This window comes from Microtus pennsylvanicus, chromosome 14, assembly GCF_037038515.1.
Source record: "Microtus pennsylvanicus isolate mMicPen1 chromosome 14, mMicPen1.hap1, whole genome shotgun sequence".
NCBI classification, from domain to species: domain Eukaryota; kingdom Metazoa; phylum Chordata; class Mammalia; order Rodentia; family Cricetidae; genus Microtus; species Microtus pennsylvanicus.
The window spans coordinates 58,414,902-58,436,724 of record NC_134592.1 but is presented as its reverse complement, the minus strand read 5'-3'; the positions used below and the strand labels follow the sequence as shown (position 1 = coordinate 58,436,724).

The 21,823-nt window shown below is 36.3% G+C and overlaps 1 protein-coding gene across 4 annotated transcripts in view; it reads left to right on the top strand.

Moving 5' to 3' along the window:
* Arhgap5 (Rho GTPase activating protein 5) overlaps window positions 1–21,823 on the top strand; it is a 66,634-nt gene that overhangs the window by 29,624 nt on the left and 15,187 nt on the right. For 3 of the 4 annotated variants that reach the window (XM_075948131.1, XM_075948130.1, XM_075948132.1), the window contains exon 3: window positions 13,577–13,724. In XM_075948131.1, the coding sequence (XP_075804246.1) occupies window positions 13,577–13,724 (148 nt within the window). The remainder of the gene's footprint in view (window positions 1–13,576; window positions 13,725–21,823) is intronic. The other variant, XM_075948133.1, reaches the window with a different exon arrangement.

The following is a 21,823-nucleotide window of genomic DNA, read 5'->3' as shown; positions in this document are numbered from 1 at the left end:
GCACTTTTATAATGCAGGATACTGTGCTCTAATATATAGATGGACAGCTGTTACTATTGGAAGACAGATAAATTTATAGTATTTCTGGTTTATATACTACTTACTTTAATGTATTATAAATGATCTTATTCAATCCTGGAAAAACGGTAGATACATTTTTATGATTTTTAGTTCTAATGTTTTCTTGATGGCCCAGCTGATGTGATGAAGGGATCCTCGGGTAAATAGAAATTAATTTATGGCTTAAAAAACAAAGCTGAATGTAGTGGCAAATGCCTGTGTGATCTTTTTTTTCCATTTATTTATTTATTTATTTATTTAGTATTTCTGCCTCCCCCCCTCATCCGCCTCCCATTTCCCTCCCCCTCCCCCATCAAGTCACCCTCCCTCATCTGCTCGAAGAGCAATCAGGGCTCCCTGACCTGTGGGAAGCCCAAGGACCGCCCACCTCTAACAGACCTGTGTGATCTTAACACTTCAGAAGCTGAAGCAGGAGGACCCGGAGCCCGTTTTATAGCGAGGCCTTGGTTCAAAACAAAATGAGCAGACTTCAGTAGAAGGGTTTTTTAATTAAAAGTAATTTCTCATGTTTCCAGTACTTAACACAGAATGCATAGGTATAAAAAAGTGATCTTGTGATTCTACTTAGTGTTATCCAAATATAAGGAACACTTCATACTTTGCGTAAAATAATTGTTTTGAACTTTGGAAATTATTTTTAGTCATTAAAAATCTGAAGAAAGATTTGAATGTTGCTCCTGGAAAAGTACATTTGTAAAATTTTCCTGGAGTTTTAATATTTTCATTTTTTTCTAAAGACCTATGGACTCCAGCTTAAGAATTCTTGTTATAAAATAATGAAAGAAAACACTCAAATTGTTCATTTCTTTATTGTTTTTTTCATTCTTAAATATTGACTAGAAAACATTGGAGTTAATTCAAATACTAAAAGGTATTTGATCGATAAGATGAAAATCAAAGGGAATGTCAGTGGTTTTAGGAATGAAATTCTATGTATACTATAAAACTTAATTTCTTTTGAATGTAGTTGTTTGAAAAGCCCTGATAAAAATCTACCTATTCACCTGTAGAACTAGATGTTGTAGCAGTACCTTGTCTAGGTCACTCTTGATTTATATTTTATTATTTGTTGTTAATGGCATTAATAAAACAGTTTACCAAATAGATTAGAGATGTTGAAAACCCTTTTTAAGAAGATATTACCTTATAGAAGAAAGTTTTCTGAATTAAGGTCAGAAGCTGTTTGTCTAACTTGTATCTATAAGAATTTTGACTATCGTTATTTCTTCTTTCATTTTACTTATGGTTCCCTTGAAAAGTGACCAGTTCTCTTAGAAGGGACACATCCTTGCTTTTCAACACCTACTTGAACTCCCAGCTAGTGCCCAGAACTTTTGCATACAGCCTTTTAAATGGAGGTAAATAAACTTTCATAAAGTCTGAACTCCAAGAAGACTTCTTATACTAATGTGATATCAGACATCTCCTGTCGCATGGTTAATAAAAACTCAGAGACAGAAATTGGAGTTCAACCTGAAGGTCAGAAAAGCAAAACAGTCAGCCACTGACTCTCACCTCTACCTCAGTCTAAGACGGCGATCCCGCCTCCAGGAATCTCAGAATGAGACTGAGCTGAGAGCTGTCGCCTCTCGTTTTATGTTCCTCTCTATGACTGGGATCAAAGGTGCACACGGCTACCACCAGGTTTCTGTGGCAAACTAGCATGACTCCTGGGATTAAAGGTGTGTGTCACCACTACCCGGTCTGCAAGGCTGATTGGTGTGGCTGTTTTACTCTCTGAACTTCGGGCAAGCTTTATTGTATGTGTTATACTAGCATTCCTCATTTTGATTCGTGAGCAAACTTTATTTGTTCACTTTTTTACTCCCTATGTTGCCCAACTGAGTTTAAGTGTTCTTCCTGTCTTTGCCTCCTGGTTGCTGGGATTACCTTGGTGCCTGGCTTTGGGACTTTTTTCTTTTCTTTTCTTTTCTTTTCTTTTCTTTTCTTTTCTTTTCTTTTCTTTTCTTTCTTTCTTTGACTTCTCTGACTTCTCTGGAACACTATCTGTACCATTTACCAGATTTGAGGTCTTCATCTTTTATTTTCACCAGCCTAGACCAGTGGTTCTCAATGTAATTAATTATCTTTGATGGACCATGTGACAGTGTCTGGCTGTGTTACCCAGTGGGTTTGAGTATTGCTCCTAGCATATCCTAAATATAAGTCAAAGATGCTGCTAGTGTTCTAAAATTCACAGGCCATTTCTCACAACTATGGATTATGTAGCCCAAACTATCTCCAGTGCTGAAGTTTGAGAAATATTGGTACAGCTAAATGTAGTCTATAAGGAAAGCCATTGAGTTCTAAGAAGACAGGTATATGTGGCGTGTTTGTACCTGTTTGGTAAGAAAGGCAGGTTTTTCCTCATAGGTCATAGCTTTTGCTTCTCTGTCCTCATCATGATTGAGCAAGAACGTGTTTTCAGAAGAGCGGCTGCGGATCAGAGCTGTACGCTATTGCTGCTCGTCACCCTCAGCTGCTCTTTACTCTGCTGTCAGATGTGCCGCTTCTTCTCCTTTGCTGCATTCCTAGCTGACTTTATATTACTTCTTAACTTGGATTATTCCTGTGTTCTTGTTTTTTTTATTTTGTGATAATTGTAGATTTTTATATCATTGTAAGACATGATGCAGTCTCGGGTTTGCTACAATAGTATAACATCCTGTCAGACTACAGTACAATATCACTACCTTTACATTGATATTAGTTAGATGCTGCTATTTTCATTACCAAATTTCTGGATTTTTATGTGTGTATTTAGTTCGGAAAATTTTCACACGCATGAGTTTGTATATTTGTCACTATAGTAAAGATTCAAAAACAGTTTCACCACCAGCCAGCCCCTACAATTGTTTTATAACTATCCTTTCCTCCTTCTCACCCTTTCTCAATCTTAACTGCCTACAGATTCTAACCCTGGTTCTGTTTGTGTCATTTTGTCACTTCAAGATTATTACATGAGGCCCGGCAGTGCTGGCTGGCACTTACCTCTAGTCCCAGCACTCAGGAGTTAGAGGCAGGTAGATAGATCTCTTGAGTTTGAGGCTAGTCTGGTCTACAAAAGGAGATTCAGGACAGCGAGGGCTACACAGAGAAACCCTCTTTTGAAAAATCAAAATATAATAAATAATAATAATAATAGCAAGAATGAGTAGGTAACTTTCTAGAACTGACTTATTTTCCTAATTCCCTTCAGAATTATTCAAGTTGCTGCATTTTTCAATTATTTTTTTCTCTTATTGCTGAATAATATTCTGTAGAATGAGTTTATCTAGTTTTTAAATTGTTCAAGAGCATTGGGTCGTGTCTTAGATTTTTTTAAATAAATAATGAGTTTTTGTGTTTCTAGAATAGGGCTGTAATTGCTTGGTCATATGATAATTTCATATTTAGTCTTGTAAAGAAACTGCCTTACTATCTTCCTGTGTGGGTGTACCATTTTAGATTCCCACTGGCAATGGATGGTCTATCCAGTTTCTCCACATCGTCACCAGTATTTACAGTCTAATTATTCTTTAATTGAGTTTCTCTGTTCTATTTAGCATTAGTTCAAACTGCTCTATTACTTTCTAAAGGATTGTGCTAAAATGGAAATGCCTGATCTCTTTTCCTACAACATATTTGTGGTATCTGGATAGAGTTCAAATTCCTCAGTTAGGCCCCCAAAACTATTTGCAGTGTGACTCTTGTCTGCTCTTCTACCCTTGTCATTCATTCCTATGCAGTTTTAAATTCTAAGAATATAAAAAAAACCAACATACAGTAATTGTGTCAGTGCTGATGTGAAGATTAAGATTGGGCACATCGTTTTAGCAATAAGCAGTAAATGGAAGTTTCTAATTTCTTGGTCCTTGACCTTAATATAATAGGCAATCAGATATTTAGGGGCAAAATGGCTTAGAGACTAGTTCCTTATATTTCTGAATTCTTTCTGACCTCCTATCCTGTATGTAAAATTCTGTCTTGGATTCTGGATTTAAGCCTTACGTCCAGTCATTTTCACATTTAGTAAACTACTTTGTATGTACTGTTAAGTAACTGGTAGTAAAGTGTGGGCTTTTTCCTTCTTTTTCTCCATGATAGATTGGATGTTTCTTGAGGGTATTAAATTCCTCAATTTTCCTGTCCTTCATAGTAATCTGGAATGACACAAAGGAAAATTGTTCAGTTTTTATATGCTTTTGTGTCCAAATGAATTCATTTAGGGTTGGCCTGTATCTTTACAAGAAATTCTTTGGTATGATTCAGATGGGATCCTTAAAATTAGGAACATCCGTTTCAGAAGAATCAGTAATTATGTAAGTAAAATGATTTGCGGGGAGTGGTGCTGGAGAGATGGCTCAGCAGTTAAAATACTTGTTGCTGTTGGAGAAGACTTGGGTTTGGTTCCCAGCATGGCAGGTAACAACTGATAACTACTAGTTTCAGGGAATCTAGATCCTCTTCTTGTCTCCACATACAGCTCACAGGCATGATGCATGGACACACATGCAGGGAAAACACTTATGCACATAAAACAAAAATAAATCTTAAAGTTTCAGTTAGCTGGTGAATAAACTGACAATAAATACTTTATGCATTTATTAACAAAAACCTTTGTAGTAGAGAGCCCTTGGGTTACCACCAATAGTTTTTTTCTGTTAGTGCTTAATTATAAAAATATCTATTTTGTGTTATTGTCCAGTATGCATTCTGAAGAGAACCAGATTCTAAGTAGTTACCAGATTCTAAATAGTATTCTGGAAATGGTGCTTTTATGCTTCGGTTTTGTTCACTAGGAATAGTGAAGGGAAATCAGGATTGACTCTGGCTTTTGTGGTTTGGGCAACTGGATGATTTTACTCAGAAGACACTTATTCCCACCTTTTATGTTGTATTTAAAGTATCTGTTAACATTCAAGTGGACACAGTCAATCTCAAGTTAGACTTATGAATTCTGGTACTAAGAGAAGGATTTAAAACTGGGAGTAGATGGTTCACTGGTATGGAACAGCTAGAGGAGAGAAGCATTCAGATTGATGTGGAATAATAGTTGTGAGCAGTGGTGCAGAAAGGGAAAGTGACCTATATGGAAGTCAAAATAGCAGGTACTTAGGGCAGAAGTTTAGGAAAGAATGTCAGGGAGAGCTAAAGGATGAAAAGTGGCTTTTGTGTAACAACATTTTAATAGAATGGTAAGAGAAGCTATATATAAGGAGTTGCCTGAAGGTCAGAAAAGCAAAACAGCCAACCACTGGCTCTACCTCAGTCTGAAATGGCGATCCTACCTCTAGGAATGAGACCGTGTCTGAGAACTGTCTCCTCCTGTCTCTATTCCTCTTTATTCTGCCTATATTCCTCTATTCCTCCTGTCTGATTTCTCTCTAGGGATGGGAATAAAGGTGTGCACCGCTTCCACCTGGTTTCTATGGCAAACTAGTGTGGCTGCTAGGATTAAAGGTGTGTGTCAGCACTGCCTGGTCTGTAAAGCTGATCAGTGGGGCTGTTTTTCTCAGGGATCTTCAGGCAAGCTTTATTTATTAGAATACAAATGAAGTATCACTACATTAGGGTGCATTCTAGGAGATTTATTACATTTTTGGGGAGAGGGGAAGATTTCATTTAAACACAGTTAAAATGGTATGTTTTGAATGCATAAAATAGATGTAGATAATAAGTTTTTTATTTAATACCATTAAATATAACATCTATGAAAAACTGAAATTTGCTAACACAATGCACACAAATAATGGCACCATTGACACTCAAAAGAGATAGCCAAATATAAAGCTATTCAGTCATTGCGGCGTAAATTAACTATAGTTCATTCAGTGGTCTAATAATTCTTGTTGCTTTTGGGGAGATCTTTTTTCCACCTGAGTAAGCACTTGTCTTTTGAATTCATTGTTAATCAAAATCAAAAGTGGTGCACAGTTGTCACTTTTTCTCGCCATTTGTATATACGACATGGAAAGTATGTGTTGACTTATCTGTGAGGCTCCCTTCTGGTTAACAGCAAGCTATTAGTAGTTAAGTTTTAGAGGAGTTGAAATTTGAAGAGCTAATCAGGAGCAGAGAACAAACTCCAGAAAGTCCTGAGAGCCATTTGCTTCCCAAGTTATGATTATACCCTGGAAGAAGTACAGCTTGTTTAATGGCTGCAACCAATCAACCCTTTCCATTGCGTCCAGCACCAAAGTCATCAGTAGACAGGGGAGAGATAAGAAATAACACATTGGCAAGAGATGCAATGGCAAAAACTAGAAGGAAGGTTTGAAAAATAGTATAATTTGGTGTAAGAAACAGATATGATAGTATACCAAAATGATACCAAGGAAGTTGTGACATCTGACCTGACATATGTCATATATTTACATATTTAGTGTAAGAAATGGAGAAACTGGGATTTGGTGTTATAAGGGGAAGGAGTGTGGAGACAGTGCATGTTATAGAGCTTGGTGAAGTACTGGTCCAGGACTTTAAATATGTATCAAAATAAAGAGTAGCATTAAAATTCTATTTGTATCCTAAGATGCCTCCATACAGTTACAGCAGAACTACAAAATGGACAGTGGAGGCACAAACGCTCTAGACGTCCAGATCTAGCAGATAACAATCTTAGTGTAGGGGAGGTTCTTAACAGTACATGTAGAGATCATTATGAATATAAACAGTTCTACTTAGGGAGGAACGATGGAGGATTTTGACAGTGTAAAACAGGTAGCTGCAGAACAGGAAAAGGTATTGGAGTCGTGGCCCCACTTCCTAGGTGTTTGCCAAAGACTACCTGGAAAAAGTAAGAGATAATCAAGATTAAAACCTAAGATCAGCAAACATTTCAGTGTGGGTACTCAACAGCTTGATAACTGACACAATTTCCTAGCCCACAAGATTACAAAGAAACAAAAGCAGCTGATCCTCCCTCCTTCCCTCTGAGATCATCTGTGCCTGAGGCTGAACAGGCTAAGGCTGGGCACTTGTCAGCTTACCACCTCTTAACAGTGCCATTCAATGAAAGTTCAGCACTTAGAAATAAAAGATCGGAGGTGAAACAACTGTTGTTGCTTATGTCTATTGGCCAAAAATTAAATTCTTATGCATTGTTCTTGCTGAGTAGAACAAAAGTTTTATCTAGTATACCTTTAATGATTTTCAAATTGCTTCATATCTGGCCATACCTAAGATTTTTGTTTTTAAATTTCATTTCTAAAATGTGTTGGCAACCCCCCTTGCAACAAACAAACCAGCAGCCAGCGAGATGGCTTAGCAGGTAACGGTGCTTGCTGCCAACCCTAGATGACATTAGTTTGATATTTGGAACCTGGATGGTGGAGAAAACCACCTCCTAAAGTTGTCTTTTGATTCCTACACTTGTGCTTTCCATGAATGCACCCACCCAACACAGATATGTGGATGCTCACACACTGCTGCTTTTAAAAGGCAAAACTACAGGTGCCTGTTAATAAAGGACTTTTTTTCTTTCTTTTTTTTCTTTTTGATTTTCGAGACAGGGTTTCTCTGTAGTTTTTGGTGCCTGTCCTGGAACTAGCTCTTGTAGACCAGGCTGGCCTCGAACTCGCAGAGATCCGCCTGCCTCTGCCTCCCCAGTGCTGGGATTAAAGGCGTGCGCCACCACCGCCCGGCTAGGACTTCATTTTCTTAAAGTTATACTCTTAAAAATGTTTTATAGTTAGAGCTAGGTATTGGTGGAGCACGCCTTTAATTTCAGCCCTCGGGAGGCAGAGACAAGTGGATCTCTGTGAGTTCGGGGCCAGCCTGGTCTACAAGAGCTAGTTCCAGGACAGGCTCCAAAGCTACAGAGAACCTCTGTCTCAAACAAACAAACAAACAAAAAGTCTCTCTTAGACTTTGGAGTACGGTTATTGTACATTACTTTAGAGTTCAGGAGAAAGGTGCATTTGGCTATGAATTTGAGTTATCAGTAGGTAGATGGCATAACCAAGAGGGTGAGTTTGGATGGAGAAGATAATCAGGGTGAGGTGCAAGTCATTCATCCTCATTATAGAGTGTGCTGAAAAAAATGCCATGAGGTGATAGGGTGATCTCCTTGAAGTTCACTAAAGACTGCTGAGAAGTCAAGGAAAATGAGAGCCAGCTATTGCCAAACAATCATCTATACTTTGTAAAATGGATTTAGAAGCATGTTGAGTGTGATGGGGGACTAATTGGAGTGCATGGAAGAGTGAAGGAAGGAAAATTTGGAGCCAGGTAGTACAAGTGATGAATGGTTCGTCAGAAGTGTACCCAGAATCTTAAAACAGCAGCTGACGAGGAGAGAGACTTCTTTTTTAAACATGAGCAAACCCTACTCCTAGATTAAGAGCTACAGGCAATTAATGACTTGAAATGGGAAAATCCATCTTCCCCAGAGTTGAAGTCCATATTTGATTATCTTATATAAAATGGTCAGCCCTAAAAATACACACATGAGTAAAGCTAAGTAGACTCAGAAGGTTGTAATTATATATTAGTTTGTGTGTATATGCATGTGTTTGTATAACAATAATAATTTTCAAAAGGGGCCATGAATTCGGGATCAGTGGGTGTGTTTCTAGAGAGGAAACTGGAGGGAGAAGATGGAGGGGAAGGGATGTTGTAAATAAAGTACATAGCATGAAATTTTTAAAAAGTAATTGAGAGCAAATTCCGTGTATTTGGGTAAATGTAATAGGAATGGTTTGGTAAAAGGTGGCATGCTAATGGTCCTTTATTGTTTTATTTTGGTGTTTTCTGTCATAGTGAGTCTGGTTTTTTTCCTACTGCTGCTACCAAAAGATTTTCTTTACATTTCTTCATTTGTCTCATTTTGAATATAATTTTTATCCCAAAAACTATGTCTAAGAGGTAAGAGTATTAGATTTTCTTGCTTTCTTAAAGTCCTTTGAAAGCCTAGTCAGCTGTCTTGCTGGCCTTAAGTTTTATTCAGAATTTGTTGTTTAGCCGGGCGGTGGTGGCGCACGCCTTTAATCCCGGCACTCGGGAGGCAGAGGCAGGCAGATCTCTGTGAGTTCGAGACCAGCCTGGTCTACAAGAGCTAGTTCCAGGACAGGCTTCAAAACCACAGAGAAACCCTGTCTCGAAAAACTAAAAAAAAAAAAAAAGAATTTGTTGTTTATATGGTTTTAATATTATTCATTATGATGTTTATATGAGTTTGTTGCTGATATTACTGCAGTAAGTGGGGGGTGGCTGTTTTTCTTCCTGATACGTTTATTTACACTGAAAATTTATCTGCTGTATACTTGATAACATAGTTTACATTATTTGCAAATAGAATATTTGTTTTATCATAAGCATGTTTTTGTTTTGCAACTATAAACTTTCTTTTAAAAATAGCAGGGTAAATAGTATAAATTCTCTAGTATGAAGAAGGTAACAGTTAAAATTGTATCACCGTAAATCAGATCTTGTTTTTCATTGGCATAGTTGTTTTTAATTGGAGACCCCATTTCTCACTAAATGTTAAACCTATTTATATAAACAACAGATATCCTTGTTTTTCTTTTAGTTCAGATAACCAGGTAGCATTTTATAAAAGTTATAATTACCTAGTCTTATTGATTTTAAATTATGTTGTTTTGAGTTAGAGTGATACTTTATAGATCAGTAACTCAAGCCAAGAAATGGATCTCTATATTATATGGAGTGCTTAAAATCCTGCATTTGTCCGGCATGTAAATCCTAGAACTCAGGAAATTGAGGGAAACACCTGTAATTAGTCTTTCTGTGTCCCACCAGCCAGCTCCCAAATAATGACATAGACTTACAGTTAATTATGAAAGCTCAGCCTTAGGTTACGCTTGTCCCGCCAACTCTTGTGACTTAAATTAGCCCACGTTTTGTTAACCCATCTCTTCATACTGCCCTTGCTGCTTTCTCCATGGCTGGATGGCGACTCCCCCTTCCTCTTCCCAGAGTCCTCTTTGTGCCTAGCTATACCTAGACCTCTTGCCTAGCTACTGGCCAGTTTTGTTTTTGTTTTTGTTTTTGTTTTTTTGATTTTTCGAGACAGGGTTTCTCTGTAGCTTTTGGTTCCTGTCCTGGAACTAGCTCTTGTAGACCAGGCTGGCCAGTTTTTTTTTCTAAAACTAAACATCTTCACACAGTGTACAAATATCCCACAACATTTTCTCCCATTTTTGTCTAAATGAGAAGAAAAGGTTTTAACTGTAATGTTGTAAAATCATATAAAATAAGGACAATAATCAAGTAAATACATTTACAATGTCTAATCTATCTGTATTTGGCAATACTGTGTTTTTAGACCTCAAAACATTTTCCTAGGTAAACAGATTAAGCTGAAAGCTTGCCCTTAGCTTAGGCTTGTCCCACTAGCTCTTCTATCTTAAATTAGCCCATTTATGTTAATTGACATTTTGTTGTGTGGCTCATGACCTCATCTCCACACTGTCCATGCCATTTCCTCAACGTCTGGCAGGCAACTCCGTCTTCTTCCCAGAGTCCTCTCCCTGCCCGGAAATCCCACCTGTACCTCTTGCTTAGTTATTGGCCGTTCAGCTCTTTATTACACCAATCACAGCAGTGTATCTCTTACAGTCTACAAATATCCCACAACAAACATACTATAATTTGTGGACAGCCACGGACTACAGAAAGAAACCTTATTTCAACAACATATCCTTAAATTTTTTTGAGAACTCCCTGGAGTGATTCTGCTGCCTAAGAACTGTAAACTATAGAACAAAAGAGAATTGTTTGTATTTTAATTCATTTTGAAAGGTGTTTCTCGTCTAAAACTTTCTTTTTTTTAAAGGTTTCTCTATATACCCTAGGTTGAGTTCACTTTGTGATCCAGACTGACTTTGAACTAGCAGCATTCCTACTACCTCAGCCTCACAATTACTCAGGTTACAGGTTTATACCATATGCCCTGCCCCAAATTACTTTTCATTATGTAAATTTCTTTGTAGCAGTACCATTAAAAAACAGACTGATCCATAGAGCAGGCTCCTCCCCTATAATGATTATCAGAGTAGACCTGTTTTAAAGTGTCCCTCTAGAGCTGGTGAAAATTCGTTGCTATAAGATCTTGCCTTTTTACTGTATTAGATTGCTAGGACCATATCTTGTAGTTTCAGAATTAAATTACCTGCCTCATTCATTTTGGGCCTAGAAATACACTTTTGAGCTTATGCCAGATAATCTACCTTATTTTGCTTCCTTTTTTTAACCCACCAAATTTAGTGAAATATTCAGGTTTTCTAAGACCAAGTTAGACTTTACTTTTTTCTCTCCCCAACCTCAAGTGGGGATGTAATTAAATTACCTCAGTTATCTCAGAGTTTAAATTGGTTTTGAATGGCCAATAATAAAAATGTAATTTAAGAGTGAATTATTACAATACTTAAGACTAACTTGCAAGGCTAACTTGCTTCTTGTCTTGACTGCCTGTTCTTAACTACCCAGTAGCTGCTTCCCAAATCACCACACAGAAGCTTAATTATAAATGCTCAGCCAATAGCTCAGGCTTATTAATAACCACCTCTTACATTTTAAGTTAATCCATGTTTATGATCTGTCATGTGGTGGTACCTTTATTAGCATATCATGTTTATCTCCTATTCCCTCTCCATCTGGCTGGGGACTCCTGACTCTGCCCTTCTTTCAATCATCCTTAGTTTGGTCACCCTGCCTATACTTCCTTCCTGGCTACTGGCCAATCATCGTTTTATTAAACTAGTTTGAGTGACAAATCTTTACAGTGTAGAAGAGGATCATTCCACAGAACTAGCTAGACAGTTTACTTTAAAAATTATTTTTAATTTTATGTATGTGTGTATGTTTGTGTGCCCATGCATGTATAGGCATGTGCGTTTATGTACCGGTGCCCATGAAGCCAGAGACATAAGATCTTTGTGGATCGGTGCTGGAAACCAAACTCAGTCCTCTTCAGGAGCAGTATATTCTCTTAAGCACTGAAGCATCTCTTCAGTCCCAGATATATTACGCTTAAAAAAAAAAAGAGACTCTTCAATGTTGCAGACTACGAGTTCTTTACCTCTTCATTTCTGTTCATATTGTTATATTCTAGGCATTGCTGTTGACCAAAGGTGCAGTTTGTTTGGAAACTGTTATTTCTATAAACAGACAACCCTCTCCCCCACCCCCAAAGAAAAGTTTTGCTTCAGATTTAAGTTTTCCGTTCAAATTGTAATGCAGCTACTAGTTTGTAAAAAAAAAAAGAACTTGGCCACTTACCTCTATCTGGCTTTAAATATAGTTTCTGCTACTTCTTTGTCAGAGCTCTGTTTTGGTGATGGTCAGTTAGATAATAAGATTATAGACTATTTAACTAGGTGAGTTAGGTTTTGAATCAGAACACTTTAATACCCTGTGGTAATTAGTCTGTACTTACCAAGAGTGTGTATTCTCGTTCCTACTAGGAAGTGTTAGTGACTGAGGATTTGAAAGTTGGATTTCATGAGCTCTGGCAGTTTGCTGGGTGAAAGGACTAAAACATACAAGAAGTCCAGTGTAGAGAATAAGACAGGAATGGGGAAAATGAGAGATGATTTTGGGCATTAGGGGTGATGTACTGTGCCTTCTGCCACTTTTTCCCCTATGTGTAAGTCAGCAACAGTACTTACCGACTAGATGAATAAATTTGTGTCGGGATGTGTGTGTGGTATTATTTATTTTTATTTGTTTTGTTTATACCAGGGAAAATAAAAAATTTGTACATGAAGTTAGACTGAAAGAATCTAAGGTCAATAAAAATGCTCTAACATTCTCGTGTTTGAAGATTTTATCGTCCCATATTTTAGAAATTCCCAACTGGGTGTTTGCAACAGAATCGTCTATGGATATAACATCTAATCCAGAAAGGTTGAGTTAGTATCTTCTCATTAGTTGGATTTCAGACAATGTTCAATGTGGTTTTAATATGTTTACTTCCTAGGAAAGAATCCATTTTCTCTCTAATGTTAGATTTTGAAAATTATTGTTTAATTTCTCTAAAGATATTTTTGTGTATCTTTAGAAAATTTATGTTAAAATTAAAGCAGGATGAGAGAAGAATGATAGCATTAACAGTTTATAATCAATCAAGCATAATTTGTTCTTACAATTAAAAGTTTATACAAAATAACAACTTACCTCAAAGGGTAGATAAAATTGGCAGACCACATATAAAACAAGGAGAGTATCAGTTACTCCTGTTAGTCCTTTGTGTTAGCTTTGAAAATTATTTTTTTAATCTCTTGCTATTTAATTTTTCCAATCTCTTATTTATCTAGTCTTATTTACAAAGAGACCATTTTCTTCTAGTCAGCTATTTTTTTTCCTGTTCATTTTTGTCCCCATTGTTCAGTTTGCATCTAGCAGAGTTTATCAGGGCAAACATTACTGGGCATTTGGATTGGATGTAACTTTTAAATACTTCTTTTGATCCAAAGTATTTATGTACATTGCTTGGAAATATTCTGGAGAAGATAAACGTTAATAGTTTTAATGTAAATATGTTTTCTTGTAGCAGAAAAAGAAAACTAAGACCTTCAATCCACCAACACGTAGAAATTGGGAAAGTAATTACTTTGGGATGCCCCTCCAGGATCTGGTTACAGCGGAGAAGCCTATACCACTATTTGTTGAAAAATGTGTGGAATTTATTGAAGACACAGGTAGGCTAAAAGAATCAATACATTCGATTTGATTTATGCTCACATTTTTGCTGCAGTAACAGTTTGTTGAATGTTTGTGATATCTTAAAGCATAGTTGAGCCTTATAGTTCCCATTAGTGTCATCTTAGTCACCCTGAAGGCAGTCTGATACTTATTTATTGTTGATCAGTAGTGATTTTGAAGATCTTTTTGAACATAATAAATATGTTGAAAGTTAAAATGTTAAGCTTAACCTAATTCTGTAATTTATAACAGCTTCATTAGTATAATATTAAGAGATTACATTTATGATTTTTAAAAATATTTTCAACCTAATAATATTTATATTGCATATTTTACGTAAGTATAATTTTCTTTTAAATTAAAGCCATAATTATAAATTTATAAATGACAATTCATTATGTGTGTGATTTGCTATTTATTCAGCAGTCCTAACTTGATGTTATCTTATATGGTTTAAGGAATATATAGATATCTTCACAGTTCTATAAACAAGTTTGCAAATTTTTTTTGCTATAATATAGATCATTAAAACTGAAAAAAAATGAGAGTTGGACTAGTAAGAGTTGGGAAGTTGATTTGAAAAAAAAAATGTGCTTTGAGTGTATTTTATTTACTGTTTTTTGAGACAGGGTCTTATTTTGTAGCTATGGAACTGTGTAGACCAGTCTTCAACTCACCCAGAAATTCTGCTGCCTCTACCTTCTGAGTGCTAAGATTAAAGGCATTTGCCAACATGCTTGACCATTGAGCATATTTTTTAAATGAATCCAAGTGATTTAATGAAATAAAATTATAAGAAAAGATTAAAAACACAAGCTACATCATGTTTAGCCTTATTTGCTTGTAGTGCTTTTTCTGATATAACTTTTTTATGCTAGTAAAGCTATGTCTTATCTAAATAATCATGCTTAGTTTTGCTCGTGGGTGTCCTACCCTTTAGTACAATTATCACTTTATTTGTGTACGTATTGATTTGTCTATTTGATGAGGAATGGTGACTTCTGATTTTAGTAAGGATTAGAATATGGTAAAATACTGTTATTCACTAATCATGATTGAAATAAGATATGTCTTCTTTCAGTTAATATATGTTAATTTTTAGAGTCTGCATTTGATGTAAAATTATTCTTTCTTTCCTTCAACAAAGAGTTAAGAAATGAGTTTTGGACAAATTTCATGTCTGACTTTAAGACAGGAAAAACGAATGCAAAGATTTTTCTAATACTAGCTCTCTGCTTTGGACTTAACTGGCTTCTCATTAATATCCGGATCTTCTGTTCGGTTCCATTGGTCCTCCTGTCTCTTCTTATGCCAATACCAGGCTATTTTCAGTACTGTAGCTCTGTAGTAGAGTTTGAAGTCAGGGATTGTGATGCCTCCAGAAGTTCTTTGATTGTACAGGATTGTTTTGTCTATCCTGGGTTTTTTGCTTTTCCATATGAAGTTGAGTACCGTTCTTTCAAGGTCTTTGAAGAATTTTGCTGGGATTTTGATGGGCATTGCATTGAATCTATAGATTGCTTTTGGTAAGATTGCCATTTTCACTATGTTAATTCTACCTACCCAAGAGCATGGGAGATCTTTCTACTTTCTGGTGTCTTCTTCAATTTCTTTCCTCAAAGATTTAAAGTTCTTGTCATGCAAGTCTTCCACTTGTTTGGTTAGAGTTACTCCAAGATATTTTATGCTATTTGTGGCTATTGTGAAGGGTGATTTCTTCCCCAACCCTTTTATCAACTGCGTACAGTAGGGCTACTGATTTTCTTTGAGCTAATCTTGTATCTTGCTACATTACTGAAAGTATGAGTTGTAGAAGTTCCTTGGTAGAATTTTTGGGGTTGCTTATGTAAACTATCATATCAGCAGATAGTGAGAGTTTGACTTCTTCTTTTCCGATTTGTATCCCCTTGATCTCCTTTTGGTTTCTTATTGCTCTTGCTAAGACCTCAAGAACCATACTGAATAGATATGGAGAGAGTGGACAGCCGTCTTGTTCCTGATTTCAGTGGGATCGCTGGGGGTTTCTCTCCATCTAGTTTGATGTTGGCTGTTGGCTTGCTGTATATTCCCTTTATTATGTATAGTTATGTTCCTTGTATCCCTGCTCTCTCCAAGACCTTTATCATGAAGGGATGTTGTATTTTGTCGAAAGCTTTTTCGACATCTAATGACATGATGATGTGGTTTTTATTTTTCAGTTTGTTTCTATGGTGGATTGCATTGACAGATTTTTGTGGCCTGGAAGGATGGCCCAACCATTAAAGGCTAGGCTCACAACCTATATATGTCTTTTCTTACATTTTTGAACTTTAAAAATCATTACAAGAATTATTCGCCAGGATCCATTCAGGGATCTTCCATTATAGTTTTTGGTATGCTTCTCTTACACTTATTTAAAATAGCTTCTTAGTTATGTCTTCTTTCATGACATGTATACTTTTGTTTTTGGTTTTTTTCCAGGGGAGCATTTTTGTTTTGTTTTGTTTTTCTATTTGTTTGCTTTTTGGTTTGGTTTAGATTCATAGTTTTTTTGAGAAATGTTCCTAAATTTATTTGTATAATTTGTGATGAGAGTCAGGTTCAGTATTTTTAATTGGAGTTTTTTGTAGAGCTGAAGAATCCTCTATATCACACAGTAGGTGGCAGTTATTAAAGAACTATTTCATTTGTTTTTTAGAATCCTATCTTTAAATAACCCAACTCATTGTCAGATAATTGTCAGGGGTTGCAGTTATTGTCACTTGAATTTAACAGTGTAAGTACTGAACTGGCTGATCTTTCAGAAGACTGAGTTCAATTCCCAGATCGTATGACAGCTCACAACTGCCTGTAATTCTGGTCCCTGGAAATCCAATGCTATATTCTAGTCTCTGAGGGTATCAGGCATACATGTGATACAAAGAATTACATGTAAGCAAAATATCCATACACACAAAAATAAATTAATTAAATTTAAAAAGAAATGAGCTAGCCACTAAAAATAACCTGGCTATATTTTTCCTAGCACAAAGGAGCAGCAAATTAGCCCCTGAAACATTTCTTCAGATTGTTTTTAAATGCTTATGTCCACTATCAACTTCCTTTAGGCCTCCTGGTATATTAAGTTTACTTTTTATGGTTTTCTAGTTTGAGACCATCTTATTTGTTACTAACAACAGTCTTACCGAAATATATGATCATTTACCTGATTAACAGGCTACTTTTTGTTTGTTTGTTTGTTTTACCCACCATCCATTAGAATATACTCTCCATGAAAATAGTGGTCCCTAGTTTCTAAAACTGTCTGTACATAATTAATCCTTAATGTTTTATAACCAAATGATTGCCCTTGTGACATACAGACAGATATCTTTTGAAGTTCTGTGTTTCGGGAGCTGGAGAGATGACTCATTAAGATCAAGTGCTGTTCTTCAGAGGATCCAAGTTCAATTCCTAGCACTCATATCAGCTCCAGGGGATCCAGTGCCCTTTTTTTTTCCTGTAGGCATTTTCACATATGTGCACATACCCCTACACAAACATAGGTAGGTAGGTAGGTAGGTAGGTAGGTAGGTAGATAGATAGATAGATAGATAGATAGATAGATAGATAGATAGATAGATAGGTAGATAGGTAGATAGGTAGGATAGATATGATAGAGTGGTAGTTCAAGTGTACTTGGTTCTCATAATCTCATAGGGAATGGCACTATTAGGACGTGTGGCCTTTTTAGACTGGATATGGTCTTATTGTAATTGTGTCACTATGGGGATGGGCTTTGAGATCTATTTTGGCTCATTGTGACACCGAGACCATTTCTTTTTTTTTTTTTCCAAGACCATTTCTTATTGCCTTCTGATCAAGATGTAGCCAGCACCATGTCTACTTGCACACGGCCATGCTCCCTGCCATAATGATAATGGACTGAATATCTGAACTGTTAAGCTGCTACCTCAGTTAGATATTTTCCTTTATAAGAGTTGCTGCAGAGGCATGGTGTCTCTTCACAGCAATAGAAATCCTAAGACAGACATACAGTTAAAAAGAGGAGACAATCTTTGTAAAAGTTCAAAGAGTAGTATTGTTGATTCCAAAGAACCATGTATTAGAAGATGTTTTGCGGGTCATTGGTGGTAATAGTGTTGAACAGCCTTCTATATGTTAGAAGCTTGCTCCTTAGTATGGCAGTGTTGAGAAGTAGTGTGGACCTTTAAGAGATGCTGAGAAGTGCTTAGATCATTTACTAAGGTGATTAAGATAGTTTTTGAGAGAAGGTTATAAAAGCCTGAGATTGGCACCTCCAGCTGACTTCCTTTCTGTTAATATTATATTTATACTGTAATGATGCAGCTAAGAACTGATGTTTGCACTAAAATAAACTTCTTATAAAGTTAAATGTCCTTGACTCTTTTATTATAGTAACAAAAGGCTAATATATTTGTGCTGTAATTTAATAATTTAAATTTATGTGAACTTGAGTAACTTTTATTATGCTGACCTTATTATAATATTACAAAAAACAAACTTTTTTTTCTTTTGGGATTACTTTATAAATTGATATAATTGTACAGAATTGCTATTTTATACTTGATAATCAGATTATGTGTATTTGTAACACCTTGTTTTCTTTTGTCAAACATTTGAGTTCATATAGATATGTCATTCTATTATGTTCTCATTCCCCTTCCACTGAGGAACATCCACTGTTTACAATAGCCACAAATAACAAAATACCTTGGGGGTAACTGTAACCGAACAATTCAAGGACTTGTATGATAAGAACTTTAAATCTTTGAAAAAAAAAGAATTCTAAGACCTCAGAAAATGGAAAGATCCTCCATGCTCTTAGATAAGTAGAATCAACATAGTAAAAATGGCAATCTCACCAAAAGCAATCTACAGATTTAATGCAATACCCATCAAAATCCCAGAAGAATTCTTCACAGACCTCGAAAGAACAATATTAAACTTCATACGGAAAAACAAAAACCCAGGATAGCCAAAACAATCTTGTACAATAAAGGAACTTTTGGAGGCATCACCATCCTTGACTTCAAACTCTACTACAGAGCTTCAGTATGATAACAACTTGGTATTAGCATAAAAACAAACAAGTGGACCAATGGAATCTACTCAGAGTCCCGGATATCAATCCACACACGAGTTCTTGTCTTTTGACAAAGAAGCTAAGATTGTAAAATGGAAAAAAGAAAGTATCTTTAATAAATGGTGTTGAAATAGGAGCGGTGGGCTATGTTCCTGGCACCTGGCCGTCCACACGGCTAGCTTTATACCCAAAATAATTACACGGAAACTATTCTTTTAAACACTGCTTGGCCCATTAGTTTTAACCTCTTATTGGCTAGCTCTTACATATTGATCTAACCCATTTCTAATAATCTGTGTAGCCCACGAGGTGGCTTACCAGGGAAGATCTTAACCTGCGTCTGTCTGGAGTGGAAGAATCATGGCAACTGCCTGACTCGGCTTCTTTCTCCCAGCATTCTGTTCTGTTTACTCCGCCTATCTAAATTCTACCCTATCAGAGGGCCAAGCAGTTTATTAATTAACCAAAGAAAGCAACAAATAGATACAAGACCCACCTCCATCAAAATAGTGCTGGCATAATTGGATCTCAGCATGTGGAAAAGTGAAAATAGACCCGTGTATATTGCCATGCACAAAACTCAAGTCCAAGTGGATCAAAAACCTCAACATAAAACCAACCACACTAAACCTCATAGAAAAGAAATTGGGAGGTATCCTTGAATGCATTGGCACAGGAGACCACTTCCTAAATATAAGTCCAGTAACACAGACACGGAGAGCAACAGTCAATAAATGGGACCTCCTGAAACTAACAAAACTGTAAATGAAAGGACATAGTCCACAAGACAATATAACAGCCTATAAAATGGGAAAAGATCTTCACCAACCTCACGTCTGACAGAGGACTCATCTCCAAAATATACAAAGAACTCAAGAAACTGGACACCAAAATACCAAATGATAAAATTGAAAACTGGGTACAGATCTAAACAGAGACCTCTCAACAGAGGAATCTTTAAAAATGGCCTGAAAGACACTTAAGGAAATGCTCAACATCTTTAGTCATCAGAGAAATGCAAATCAAAACAACTCTGAAATACCATCTTACACCTTTCAGGATGGCCAGGATCAAAAACATTTATGACAGCTCCATTGCTGGTGGGAGTGCAAACTTGTACAGCTGCTTTGGAAATCAGTATGGTCTTTTCTCAGAAAATTAGAAATCAATCTACCTCAAGCCCCAGCAATACCACTTTTGGATATATACCCAAAGAATGCTCGATCATACCGTAAGGACATTTGCTCACCTGTGTTCATATCATGTTATTCATAATAGAACCTGGAAACAACCTAGATGTCCCTCAGCTGAAGAATGGGTAAAGAAAATGTACATTTGCACAATGGAGTACTACTCATTGGTAAAGAATGACATCTTAAAATTTGCAAGCAAATGGATGGAACTCATCCTGAGTGAGGTATCCAGCCTGAGAAAGGCAAATATAATATGTACTCACTTAAAAGCAAATATTAGACATAAAGCAAAGGATAACTAGCCTACAGTCCATAGCCTAGACAACAAAGAGGACCCTAAGACATACATGACTCCATTTAGGAAGGAGAAAAAGACAAGATCTCTGTAAATTGGGTGCATGTAGGGCAGGGAGAGGGTGGAAGGGGAAAGATGAGGAAGGAAGGGGAATGGGGAAAATATTTATAGCTCAAAAAAAAAAACAATTTAAAAAAAATCAGTTATTCCATAAAGAATAGTCTAAAAATCACCAATGATTCCATAAAGGTAAGTTTTCTGTATGCTTATCTAATATATGATATACATTAAACATTTACAACTTTTTCAAAAAGGAAAGCTAAACTTACTGTTTTTTAGTATTTGTCATACAAAATCAGTTTTTAATGAGACATGACACTCATCATTGTAATTGCTTTTTATGGCTTATCCAGTCACATTAGGATATGTTGATAATTTTAGTTGCCTCTTAATTCTGAGTGTAAGTCTTCCAATGCCCAGTATTTTTTTGGTAGTTTTCCTTTTATGTCAAATGTACAGAAAATTGCTCTCCAGGTCCCAAGGATAGAGACCTTGTAGAGAGAAGAAACCATTCATCCACATCATTTGTAGGCAGTTCCAGAAGATATCTTTTATGCATTATATAGGACATACTAGTGATTTTAGCTTGTTTATCAATTGACTAAGGAATTTATTTTTACTGAGTTAATCATGTGTCTTTAATAAGTCCTTTTATTTTTAATAATTTTTGTTCTTTGAAATTTTCACATTTATAGTATGTTTTGATCATATTCATCCACCAGTATCTCCCTCTAAACTCCCATTCGTGAACCCTGCCCTGACTTACAACTTTTCGTGTTTTTTTAATGTTATTAATAACCCCCAATATCAGTTAGTTCTTCCCATATTCATGTGAGAATTCGTGGAACTATCTACTTGAGCATGGCCAGCCAACCAGAGAAAATTCCCCAAATAGTCACATGTAGTCCATGTAGGAGCCATTGCTTGCCTCAGCTATGCTGCTAAGGGAGAATGGGACTTAGGAGTCCCCTGCCCCCTCCCTATGTGCATGCTGGAATTTTGATTGGCTTGCTCATGTGCAGTTAACTATAGCTACTTTGATTTGATGTATTCAACAGCCATGTCTTATCCAGAAGTCAGCTCCTCCCCCATTTACTGGATCTTAAATTCTTTCTGCCTCTTCTACTGTGATGTTCCCTGAGCTTTGGGGATGGGAGAGGTTGATATAGGTGAACTCTCAGTTGTTTAGACTCTGCACTCAGCCTGTGACTTGGTACAAGTCTCTGTATTAACAAGTATTGGCTGCATGCTTCCCTGACCAAGTTGTGGAACTCCTGGCCACAATCTTTTTTTTTAAAGATAGAATAAAAAATGTAATACGTGCTATGTGAAATCTTAATTATTATATATAATGGTAATAACAAATATCAGATAGCCATTGCTTTCAAAAGGTAGGAACACATTTTAGTTCAGTAAGGTAAAAATAATTTACATGCACTCCTGGCCCTGTGGCATTAATAA